General features: G+C 29.4%; 1 protein-coding gene across 1 annotated transcript in view; it reads left to right on the top strand.

The window, feature by feature from the left end:
- Positions 1-2: 2 nt before the first annotated feature.
- Sec5 (secretory 5) overlaps positions 3-13,490 on the top strand; it is a 15,434-nt gene continuing 1,946 nt past the window's right edge. The window contains exons 1-16 of the mRNA XM_014433595.2: positions 3-179; positions 1,582-1,864; positions 1,936-2,131; positions 2,239-2,359; positions 2,448-2,653; positions 2,831-2,946; positions 3,549-3,667; positions 3,739-3,788; positions 4,358-4,504; positions 4,574-4,740; positions 6,592-6,706; positions 7,900-8,055; positions 8,261-8,359; positions 10,166-10,480; positions 12,132-12,316; positions 12,787-12,843. Coding sequence (XP_014289081.1) covers positions 74-179; positions 1,582-1,864; positions 1,936-2,131; positions 2,239-2,359; positions 2,448-2,653; positions 2,831-2,946; positions 3,549-3,667; positions 3,739-3,788; positions 4,358-4,504; positions 4,574-4,740; positions 6,592-6,706; positions 7,900-8,055; positions 8,261-8,359; positions 10,166-10,480; positions 12,132-12,316; positions 12,787-12,843 — 2,438 coding nt within the window. The 5' untranslated portion in view covers positions 3-73. The remainder of the gene's footprint in view (positions 180-1,581; positions 1,865-1,935; positions 2,132-2,238; positions 2,360-2,447; positions 2,654-2,830; positions 2,947-3,548; positions 3,668-3,738; positions 3,789-4,357; positions 4,505-4,573; positions 4,741-6,591; positions 6,707-7,899; positions 8,056-8,260; positions 8,360-10,165; positions 10,481-12,131; positions 12,317-12,786; positions 12,844-13,490) is intronic.

Here is a 13,490-nt window from a genome sequence, read left to right on the forward strand (position 1 = left end):
TAAACAACAGGTTAGTTGGGATTTGTGTTAGGCCTGTGATACTTCGTGATTACAGAAACTTCATATTTGACAGATGCCTCCTCCCGTTGTGACAGGTATCTCCCCGAAAGAGGGGCCACCTGGGACAAGAGTGACCATCAGAGGAGAGTTTCTAGGAAACAAGCAATCTGATATAATAGGTTTGATGATTATTATTGTACTTTTTTTTAAAGTATAGATTTTCATTGTATATTCAACCTACATGGCTCTCCTTTCAAGCTTGCTTATTGATGACTCTTTTAACAAGCAAGGGAGGTATATCAATCTCAAGTTTGATGTACAAAATTAGCCTGGCTTAAGTCTCAAGACTGAACCGATCCCTAATAGAATTAAAAATTATAGAAGAAAACAGTGTGTTTATTCTTATAATATAGATTCCTGCAACATCAAAGCGTTAATTCAAGAATTAAAAAAAAATCTGGGATTTAATATTATACCAAAATATTATCTATTTACATACAAAGGGTTCAGAGTAACAACATTAGAACTTTATTTTTCAAAATTTGTTAGAATGAAATTAAGATTGATCTATAGTGTTTAACCATTATTTTGAAGTAAAAAAAAAAAATTATAACGAAGATTTAACAGATAGTTAACAATAAAATAAATTGAAATGTATTAATCTTTAATTAATTTTGACAAAATAAAAAAACAAATTCAGCCAAAGATTCCAATGAAGATCTTTTATCTTAAAAGATTTTCAAGGAAGTGGTGAAATGTAAAGTTGACTAAGTGATATTACACTAATGTTTCCTCATTTAAATTAATTTTTTTATAGGTTCTATTTATTCAAAAGGTACAGAAATAAATAATTTTTGAAGTACTTATCTCTCTATCATGTCAGTAAAAATTGGGATTGGGCATTTCAGCTTATAGTAAGCGAAATCATCTTCTATCCAGTTATTGATATGGCCATCTGTAGAGCAATTGATTAAATACTTGAAAAGAACAAGAATTTGACCAATTCTGGAGTTTGATAGTTTTTCTCAAACTCCTGATAACTTCATTGTTTTATTCCAGATCAGCAGACATGTTTTTATGTATATACTAGGAGTTTAGACTTTTTCCACAAAGCAGAATACAATATTCAATTTTTCTGTCTTAGAGCTACAATACTGCATAAAAATAAAAAATAAAATAAATAAAAATGGAATCATATTTACTTGAAGTCTGATATGTTAGAAACTGACAATTAGATGTATAATCTACAAGAAAATCAAACTGTTGATAACATATTTTATAATTGGAACAAATCTCGTAAAATGAGGGAATATAAGATATTCAATAATTAAGATGGATTTAATAATCAATTTCTTCAAAACTTTGTTCAAAATGTAGAAATGAGTGAAGTAAGAAGTAATAAGGTTTTGTTTTTGCTTGAAAATAAATAATAAAATTGTTTCCCTTACCCAAAGGTTGAATAATAAAAAAAAGTTACCATTTTTCTCTTAGGCCCTAAATATTAGTGTAATATTATTTTAAAATATAAAATATTAATCCCTCTTATTTGGTAGTTTGAATCAAATATAACATTCCTTTCAGGAGTATCAATTTGTGGTTGTGATTGTCTTTTATCTGCTGAGTGGAAGTCATCCAACAAAATAATTGCTAGATCAGGGCCTGGTAAGGGAAGAGGCGATATTATTATAACAACACTAACTGGTGGTACTGGCACATCGACAGTACAGTTCCGAGGTTACCATGAAGCAGTTGGTCCTTTAAAGGAAAGTGCAGTATGGGTTGAGGAAGTGCAATCGATCGGATGGGGATCAACCAAATCTATTCAGTTAGATGATCCTTTGGGACTTTCTTTGGAAGCGAATGAGTATGTCAATAGCTCATATACCTGTTCAGATCATTGTTGTATCTGTTTGTAAACTTTTTTTTTTTTCCTAGAAATAAATTTCCAGAAGATGATTTACAAGAAATGTTTCCTGGGTGTAATGGGGATCTATCTTCTCAGAATTTTTCTCCTTGTTGGTTTTTACTTCAAAACCATTCAAATTCTTCTTTTGACGATCTCCGTGCAGGCCTTGCTTTCCTTAGAAGGAAGGTCGATTCTCATCAAGAAGGACAACTTTCATTTTTAAAGGTATTGTTTTATAAATTCTATTTATTTGCTTCATCAACACAATTACTTATTTTATATTTATAATTAATAAAATATTTTTCCTTAATAATTTGGGTTTTGTTTATCAGGGAAATGTAAGTGCTGTTATGGAACAATTGGAAGTGCTAGAAGCTTTACAGGTAGCTTTCCAAAAGGACGTCGAATCATTTGGACTTGACAGAACTGAGAAAATAGTAGAAGCTATCAAGGGTATTACTTAAATGAAATTTGAAATACTTGCTTATTTGATTTTCTAATCCTTCTAGGTGTTGGATTAATGGTTATATATTTTTTTTAGAATGTAGAAATGAAGGAAAAATGTTATTTGATGGTGTTCTCAAGGGGAGGGAAAAGGCAGACCGAACAAGAAATGCACTTGGAGTGCTCCATAGGTTTAAGTTCTTATTCACATTACCTACAGCTATTCAGAGGAAATCCGATTATGATGCTATTATAAGTGATTATTCTAGAGCTCAAAACCTTTTTGGTAAAACTGAAGTGAAGGTACATTTGAATTCCCTACATATTATGTCAGACTTAAGAGAATTAAATCATATATTATAAAGTTTTAAATTTAATTTATATTTAAAACTTACATGTTCCCTAACTATTTAATAAATTTATGCAAGACTTACTCACTTTTTCTTTTAATAATTCATATTATTAAATTTTAATTTTCAGCTATTCAAAGATGTATTGACTGAAGTAAGATTAAAAGTGGCTGAAATCAAAGAAGAACTTAAAAAAAAGTTACATACCATGCCAAATAGCCTTGATAACCAAAAGAAAATTATAAGGTATTGGATAATCTTTTGTAAAATTCAGTTTTTAGATTTAAATTCTAATTTACCATTTCATTATGGAGTTAGAAGTTAAAAACTGACATTTTAAAAGCTGTTTTGATTGAGCATGTTATGAAAATTTGTATTTTTTTTTTAATTTTAATTCTCTCCTGTTTATTTAAAATTTAGTACTGAGTATTTTTGTATAATCTAGATCTAAAGCTTAGAGGCTAACAACTATCAACTACAAGATAACTCGTATTTTGGGTTATTGCCTAAGGCACAAATAAGTTATCTCGTAGTTTGTTTACTTGCCATATTTGTGTATCTTCGATAAAATTCACAGTATATCTGAGTAAACATGAAGAGATTTGGAAAATTTAATATGAAATTACCTTACCCATAAATATATTATTTTTAAACTTAATACTTGAACTATATTAGCTAGCTCAATCATATATCAAAGATAAATTGGAAGTAGTTATTTATTTTTTTGAATTACCAAAGAATAACTCTTCAATATCATTTCTGAATGTTCATCTTTAAAAAAGTTTTTGTTTACTTAATCCAATAAATGTTGTTAATACACTATTAATGCTCATTATGTTTATTGCTAGGAACTTGGTCCAGTTGGAGTACGAAGGTGATCCAGGTTGGGAAGGCATCACTGTAAGAATGAACTTCATAATGGAGCAGTTAAATGCCTGTCATTCTTTTTATTCAGAACAAATAGCCAGTATATAAAATTATTACAATCATGCTATAAATTTGTATTGGATACATTTTAATTCTTAATGATAATTTCAGGTATGAAACCAAAAAGTGGAAAAAGAGATAAAAATTCTCAAGAGAAACAGGTAAGGAAGAATCATCCAGAGCAACTTTATATTCAGCAACTTGTAAATAAACAGTTATATGTTCTACTGGATGAGTTTCATTTGTAATTAGATCTTGTGAATGAAAAGTACTCTTCCTTGTTATGATTATCTTATTTTATATCATTAATAAATAATAACAACGTTTCGGGGCTTTCACCCCATCGTCAGGTATTTACAACAAATTCTCAATATTCACCATATGCATGCAACAATTAATAAATATATCACAATTTCTTTTTTAAATTTAAAAACAATTACCTGATAGGACGACAACCCTAAAAACGTTGTTTTAGGTTTTAATGAAATAAAATGAAAAAATTAAAACCAGGAAGAGTATTTTTAATTCTCAAGATCAAATTGTAAATAAATAGTTTTGGCCTAATTAGTTTCAAATACAGACTACACTAAAGTTTTATGAAAATAAAAATTATTATAATATTTAAATTTTATCAATTAAAATATTCCTACAAAATAAATATTAGGGATTCTTCTGCACTTTATTTGTATGATTCAGCTTAAACTGTATTTGATAAAGTGAATGTCATTAGAATGCGATCAACTGTAGAGTGGAATGTACCGAGGACCTATGTGACATTATCTCTATACTAATCCCAGATCTATGGTCACTTGGACAGTCATATTTCAGCGGTGAACTTAGTACGAAATTTGACCAGAATAAACTCGACGAATTCAAGGTAAGATATATTAACTTGAAATTATGTGTAACAGTTATTTGTTGATAATGCTATATTGTACCATTAAAGGCAGGAGTAGAAAACTGCTTAAAGGAAATGTGTCGCTTGGTGAGAGAGGTGGCTGGTCGAGGTTTGACGGGAAGTTGGCCACACTGCTTACAGGTCGTTAGAGCAGTTCTTGTTGCTTTGAAGCATATTCCACATGATACTGTCCTAGCCCTTGTACAGTTCTTTAGGTGATTAGATAAATTTTTAGTTTGTTTTTTCATATTTTTTTTTTTTTATATTTCTATTATTAATGTTTTCTGATTTTTTTTTCTTTCTATGTTATTTACTTGCCTTCATACTTCAACCTTTTGTTTTTTGTTAATTTTACATTAATAATATATTTCTCATGACATTTGGTACAGTTCTTCCATCTTCAGGTGCTGATTATAAAAATAGTTGCTAAGTGCTATTTGTTGTATATAATTTTTGTGGTTAAAGTTTATCAAAATTTGTATAAAATAGCCAAAAATCATTTTCTTCTTATTAGCTTATTTATTTTTGATAATTTTGCATATCTTTTGTCATTATAGTTATATCTTGTATTTTTCTTTCCTAATTGGTTTTTTGCATCAATATACTTTAAACAATTATTTACTATTTGTACCATTTCTAATTGAAGTTTTGTCATTTGGATCATTTCATTTGAATTGTCAGTTTTGACTGGAAAGGTTATTCAGGAAAACAACTTTATGGAATCAAAATATTTACCCTCATTTTGCTATGTATTTTCCCCAATACATTATCTAATTCTCAATCCAAGAACTGAAGAATTTAAAATTCATTTATGAATAAATGAACTAAGAAAAAGCATTTAAAAAAATTTTGCCTTTAAGGATGTTGCCCAAATTTTTGGACAGATGGAAGTTTGTTGGAGATAAGCCTGGTAAATAAGTTGGGCATGAAAGGACTTTGTAACTCAGCTAATTCAGTTTCTTCATTGTCTGTCATGAAACATGAGATCTGGCGTTGTCGTGTAAGAGTATAGGTTCCTTCCGATCAACCAATGCTGGTTGTTTTTTGACAAATTTTTGATACCTTATGTTAATATCCCTGCAGCTTGATGTGGATGCGATGATTTCACCTCCAGGTGAAAAGGAGAAAAGGATTATTCTTGCTATTGACCACCATATAGAAACGAATAATTTTTTTGTATGCAAATTTTGTTTTGGCATGTGTCTTTTGTCAATATTTAACCACTGAACTGACTGACACATGTCACATACAATCCCTTTTTCATCAAGTGATTATCCTTACAAGAAATGGCTCATTTTTGGCCTAGTAAGTAGTGATACGCAAGTGTCATAATGCTTCAGCTCCTATTGCTCATTAAGTTCCTGAGGTACGCAATGGTCTTTAAATGTCAATACACTTGTATTCAGTTGTGCTGCAATTCCTTTGATTGTTTGATAAGGGTTTCCTTCCAGAATAAGCCTAAGTTCATCATTAAAAATTGCTGGTGGAGATCTTCCTCTGGGTTGGATATCCAAATCTTCATCACTAGCCAAACATTTTTCAAACCACTTTGTTACAACACCTTTCCCTGAATGCCGTGGCAATGTCTTTTGCAGCTTGGGCTGTTGAGTGTTCAAGTTTTAACTTAAAAAAATTATTCAAAAATTGTGTTTCCATCGTCATATTTGATAGAATACCTAACAATATGCAATAAATTGGAACTATATTAAATATTATCAAAAAAGAGTGGATTAATAATGGCTCATTATGTTCTGTAAATATAAACGTAGTAAACTATAAAGGTCCACTAATGCCACTTTAAATTTCATATGAAATGACCCAATATTTGTGTTGTAACCAAAACTCTCTTATTGTTATCAAATATCCACTACACATTTATATATCATTTTAAATTTCATGGTTAAAATAAATAATTGAAAATAAACTTTTTCAAACCTAACTGCATACTAGATATTATAATAAATAATCCAGGAAGAAAATAAATCAGAAAACATCATAAATTGCTACCTTCAAAGAAGAAAACTACGTAATAAATTTTTATAATTCTTTTTTTTTATTTATTTCAGGATAGAATGTGTTAAAAATATTCTTTTGACTACTGCAGAACAAACTAAACGATTGGTTGACAAAGAGGATTGGGTCCTTATCCATGATTCAACTCATGGCACTATCACGCATCTCGTAAATTGAATTTTCTTTTACTTTTATATTATATGAGTTAGACATTGGTTACTATATAAGTACGTTTGTTTTATGTGAGGTAAAAAACAAATGTTTCCTAGATAAACCAGAATTTAACCAACAATGTTTTGGTGTAATTTAAATATTAAACTAAGAAGCCTTAGCTTTCTAAGCCATTATCATACTGTACTCAAATTAGGGCAGGAATGCTCTCAAATTAGGACAGGAATGCTCCCAAATTAGGGCAGGAATGCTCTCAAATTAGGGCAGGAATGCTCTCAAATTAGGGCAGGAATGCTCGTTTATATCTTTAGCTCGCTGGTTACAACCTGTTTTAACCTCATTCGAAAGATTGAGATTTATTCTTTATACTTGCTACAAAATCAAAATCATTCCTCATTAATTAGTCATGATGGTCTCAATTTTTTGTTGTTTTTTTTACAATGCTAAATAATTTCAATTTTTCTGTTGTGCATGTAAGTATAATCGTATTTTAGGTTTTAATTTGAATGCAAAATGATGGATGGCTATTATTGTCCTTGTCACTTAAGATAATAAAAGAAAACAATTAGCTATTTATTTTTAATGTAATTTTTTTTATATTAATTATAGAATATGATAGTTAATGTTGATAATAATGGTTTAAGACAATTGTTGATAATTGTTTATAATGAATATAATAATTTTTGATAATGATAAGGACAATTCATGGTAATAAAAAGTTATAACAATTATTTAATGATAATTTATAATATAATAATGAAATTAATATCAGGGAAAGTAATCTGATGGTTTTAATGAACTTAATGGATTTTTAATAATCTCTTCATTGTCGCTCAAGGCCTGGGGGGGGGGGTATTGAGGAACACCACATTTTATATTTCAAATCGCATTATTGTATTTTATCTTTATTTTTATATCTATGTTAGGAAATTAAAAATTGTTGTTTATAAAACTTGAGATTGGTTTTCCTTGCCAGTGATGAGCTATTGAAAATTCTTGTTCGGTTAACTTGAGATTAGATATGACATCTTGACCTCCATTTTATTGTATGATCAGCAATTTTAAGATTTTCTAAATCACTATCTTGATTTATTGTGGTAATAATGTCTATAATCTATGAATAATTTCTGATTATTGTGATATGAAGTACTTTTACTTTACTTTTGTGAATAATTTATAATTATTTTTAGCCCAGCCTTTTTGAGAAGTTATTCAATGATTCTTTGAGTATTCTGAAGGATTCAGCTCTTAAACTAGGCCCAAAGGAAGCTGAATTGTTTATTAATCCACCTACGAGATCAGAAGTTAATGAACTGGCTCATGCAATTTTCAACAATTATATTCAGGTAAAATAAGTATTTAATAGCATGCTTATACTTCATAGTTAATCTCCTTCGCTGATTTGTTGATATGACCAACTTAGCCTATTCATTTTTAGGATGTCTCATATTAGCTGGAATTGCATTAATTCCAGATATCCCTATTAAATCATTTTTAATTTAATTTCTTTTGTTTGAAATAATACAAATCTGTGTTACTTTTTTATTTCAGTGCTTAGATACGTTGTCAGATATTAACGATGATGAACAGTCCATGTCTGTCTCTCAGCTGGCATTTCCTACATTTAGGACATCACTGTCGCCTACCTTGGTAAGTAAACTAAATTACTGTTTGGTCACTATTATATTTGCTTAATTAATTATTTAGATGTTCAAATTAGCAAATGAAGAACTTTTCTTTATTTAAAAAATATTTATAATTTTTATTAAGATTAAGGTAAAAAGAATTTATCGCTTAAGGACAGCAAATTATATTTTATTCTAAGTATTTTCCATCACTAGAGACTATTTTTTCTGATCTCTCTGGCAACATTTGGATACCAACTCGGAAGGACTCTTCATATTTTGTGGCTATCCATGAATCAATCTAATTTTTTGTATTTTCATATGATGTAAAGCAGTACTCAGACAGATCAGGTGCCATTGACTAGAACAAGTGATAATTGGAAGAAACAATTGCTATGTACTGCCTTGAAATTTAATCGGGATGCCAGGATAATCGAGATTCTCCAAAAGAAAAATCGGCCAAATCCGATAGCGTATTTATACATGGTAAAAGAAAGTATAGAACTCAAGCAATTCGGATTGTACAAATATGAGTCGGGAAGTAGAAACAAAGAAAATTCAGGAAAGGAGTTCTTCCATGGAATTCCATCCCTCCTTTTAGTTCTTATTCCAGTACCTATCTCACCTTCAAATTCTGTCTATTCCTTCTCTTCATATCCATATGGACCCAAAAGAATTGTAATAGATATTCTAATTTTCAACCAAAATTTCTAAATTGACAGAATATTTTATTATTATTGTTATTTTATCTGTTTTTTCTAGCAATCGCACATTAAGAACTGGGGTAGAGGACATAGTCCAATCACGAGCAGATTTAAATTTAACTAAAAATTTAAGAATTTTTACACGATTCTCTATTTATCTAAGAGAACCACTTGTTGATCCTCTCTTATCATGTGAAGTGGTAAGCCCAGTCCATCTGTTAGCACTGTATATCCTCCCTGTGATATGCTATATTGATTCCAACTGGCCTGAGCATAACCGACATTTGTCACATGTTGTATCGTCCTTTAGAACATGCCTTCTGTATGATCGAGCAGCAATAACCTGGTCTTGAATGGAAACTACAAACTCCTCTGTCTCAGACAATAGCCTTCCAGATTTCAACCATTCAACTGATATTTCTTTATCTATGGAGGCTTTGTTCAGTTGACTAGAGAATCTGCCATGCAGAGACTTGTTTTTCCATTCTGCCAGTCGATACAATATTGAATTCATCCACTTTGCTCAGGTTCAGTGCGGTTAGACCGTGATACATAGTTACGATTACCAGATAAATACCTGTGGTTTTTGAATTGCAATATTGGCGGAGAGCTGACTCTTGCTTGCACAATGCTTCCTTTATATTTATGAGTTCTTGTTCTCCTTTCCTGAATAAATAAAGTCTGGATTTGGAAGATATTGAATGGCAGACCCACTCTTGCATGAATGTCATTCTCACAAGATGATCTATTTCTTGTAGCCTGGTATTTGACCACTATAGTATACCAAAGCTGTAGCTTAGTGCTGGTGTGACCTACGTATTGATGGCCTTAATTTTCTTCTTCTTCTTATTATTATTATTATTGTTTTATACATTCATCTGAACTATTATTTTATCCTTTATTCTATTGTAAATGGATGTTCTTAGTATTATTTATAAAGTTATTAATATGGACTTTAAAATTATTAATTTTTTTTATTGTCAATTTATGATTATTAGAAGCTACATTTTGATATATTATTTTTTGCATTTTTGCTTTTTATTTTCATTTGTTGTTTTTTTTTCTATCACTACACTTGATCATTTAAAACTCTTGTTAATATAGATTTTATGTTTTTATTGTTGCAGAATTGGGAAGATCGTGTTTTGGCATGTATATCTAACTGTAGGTACTCTTGTGAAGTAACAGTACCTAGGATGGAAAAGACTTGGAATGAGGCTGAACTTCCTTCTCTGGAGCTATCAAAACCTATTTCAGACCTGAGATCTTTGAAGTCACGACTTACTGCATGCTATATTGAAAATCGAACTGACCCTCTCGTTGGGACAGTAGAACCGTCAATGTATATTGGACAATTTGAGTGGGAAGCTGACTTCACTCCTGTAGGGGTTCGGCCCTATGCAAATGAAATAATAGCTAATGTACTTGTTGTCCATGCTCAGGTATTCTCATGCACTTTTTATGAATTCCTTCATTAGTAGAGTTAATGTTTTGTAGTACAGTAGAATTGAGGTATAACTTTGAATTACTTATTGTTTTGATTCGTATAGAATTAAACGAGGGGCTATAATGTTCCAGAAGATGTATAGTTTAAATCAAAATCAATAGTCTTTGAGTTATTTGAAAAACTAATTTTTTTTGGTTCTAGAAATAATTTTTTTTTAACCTAGCTTTAGTGCATATATATATACATAAGGAAAACCAACATTGACAGTTTAGCTTTTTTATTTATAAGATACAGTTTTCAATAAATCAGTGAGTGAGTGATATCTATTCTTCTATTCATTTAGTTAAAGTCATATTCCATGGAAACTCAAATAAATAAACTATTTATTTACCCAGTAAATAACTTATAAATAATAAATTATAAAATTACCCAAATAAGTAAACTATCTTTTTGAGTCTAGAGAAAATTACTCCAATAGTAAATAAATAGTTTATTTACTATTTGAGTTATTTTTACCACACCCAGACCATCTTTCTTTTATTAACTTTTCATTACCTTTTGGGTAAATTTTATTTTTTAATAATAATTGATAAAATTATTAAATTTAGAGATGAGGGAGCGTTTTTATTTAATTTGATAGATACAACTGTTGAGAAGCCAATTGTTATTTTCACATATAGAAGAACTTAGTAAATGAAAGATTAGAAATTTTGGAATTGATAGTATTAATTTGTTGGATGATATCTCTGATTTCAATTTTTTCCATTTTGAAAGCACTGGAAATGTTGGCTCTTAAAATAGTTTATTTACTATTTGAATTATTTTGACTGCACCCAGACCATCTTCCTTTCATTAATTACATACAGTCAATCAACGATCTCCTAAAATATTTACAAAATGAGCATGGATCAATTCACTGTTTCTTTGGTGTTATCAGTCAAATTTTGATGATGCTAGTTTTGTTTTGTAGGGAATTAAAGTATCTTTCAAGAGAGTGTTTGTAGTAGTGAGTTATCGACAAACAATTTTTTTTTTTAGGTTTTAGAAATATAAATTTTTTTAACAACTTAGAGTTAGAATTGTTAGGGATTCATAGCATAGGGGAACCTTGCACCTGGTTTCTATATTACTGTTAGTAATTTCAACTTCATTTGCATTGTCGTTCCTGAAATGTGATAAATAAATCAGCGAATGAGTAGCAGGCTGTCTATAGCTCAGGTGATCGAGTTTTTGAAACCTGGAAACTGCGGCAGTGGGTTGACTTTTTTCATTTCTGTGGTCCCACGAAATGAAAACTTGACTCCCCTCTATTGTTAAAATAGGTTGGTCACCTCTAGATAACCCCTGTAAGTCATAAATGACCAGGAAGTGGATCATAAGAAAAAAAAATGAATGAGTAGTAATAGATAATTACTGCCCAGTTTTATTATATAAATTTATGGTAAATATTGTGTCACATTCTGATATTTTTTAATCTGACCCATAGGATTAAAACTTCGCCATTCTTTCTAAAATAAAGTGTATATACTAAAATAAAGCTGTTGCATTTCAAGTACTATATAAAATGTTTTTTAAGTGTTGATTGATGAAAAAAAATTATTTAAATATTGCTTTAACCAAGCTAATTTATATTATAAACTATTCAGGTAGAAAGGCGTTGCGGTTGGCTAAAAGAAGAAGTCCTGACTGAAGTTGTAGAAACTGTGGCAGAAGAGCTATCAAGACTTATGCTGTGTGTTTCACACATGAGCCGTGCAGGTGCTATTCAGGCGACACTTGACATCACAGCCGTGGAACATGCCCTTGCTAAGTACACTACTGCCCAAGCCAGGTCGTTAATTATTAATGTACCTCTAATATGAGACTAGTATTCACTAATACTGTTTCATAAACTACACTAATTGATTTAACCTAATTAATACCTTTATTTTTATTTTTAATTATTTTGTCAATTCTAAGGAAAGATTGAAAAAATTGAATTAATTTCAAAATAAGATCTATCTGATTAAAGAAGCTTTAGTCCAACTTGATCATTATTTAGTTATTTATATTTGTTTTTAAGCCATTTGGAATGGACAGACCGTTATATAAAATATTTATGTGTTCAGCTAAAATAATATTTATGAAATTTGTTTCTTGTGATATCTTGGTATATTTGTTTTGTTAAAATAATTGACTCTCTTTGTTTCGTGGTTTGATTTTAAATAATTTTTTATCTTATTGTTCTCAAAATATATGATTGTTAAGTATAATTGGACTTTAGCTATTAAGTATTTTATTTATTTATTTTATTTTTTTCAGAAATTTCTTCAGTGAAGCTCTTGATGCTATTCCAGCTTTAGATGAAGAAAGTAAAAAGTAAGTGAAATTTTAGTTAAACCAAGCATTAATCAAAAATTGACTTCTAATTTTCCAAATTAATGTGTTCGACTGTTTTGTTTTTTAAAGTTTGCCTGAAAAATTTACTTGTTTTGCCATTGTTAATTCTTGGCCATGATGCAAAAATTAAAATAGTTTTATCATTCAAAATTATTTTAATTAACAATTATACAATTTAAAGTACTATGCCCGTTTAATATACTAAGAAAATAAATATTTTGAAAATAAATCTCAGGCAATCAATACTAGACATACAACTGTAATCTAACTAAATTACTATACTTCATGTGAAAGTTTCGGAATCAATTAATTCATCTTAACTGAATACTTGTAAAGTTTCTGGAAATAATAAAAACTATTTTAAATTTATTTAGTTTTCTAAAAAACTTAAAATTCTGAATTTTTTCCCTTCATCTCTCATGTTTTGTTATTTTGAATTTATTGACTTCATGTATACATGTATTTTACAATTTTTAAGATTAATTTTTGGTTTGGGAATAAGTTTATTGGGCTTGGAAAAATTAAATAATAAGTCTGTTTAACCTATCAAAATAATAAGTCTGTTTAACCTATCAAAATAATAAGTCTGTTTAACCTATCAAAATAATAAGTCTGTTTAACCTATC

The sequence above is a fragment of the Halyomorpha halys genome, unplaced genomic scaffold, assembly GCF_000696795.3.
Source record: "Halyomorpha halys isolate HHAL.00 unplaced genomic scaffold, Hhal_1.1 Scaffold1231.1, whole genome shotgun sequence".
Classification (NCBI taxonomy): domain Eukaryota; kingdom Metazoa; phylum Arthropoda; class Insecta; order Hemiptera; family Pentatomidae; genus Halyomorpha; species Halyomorpha halys.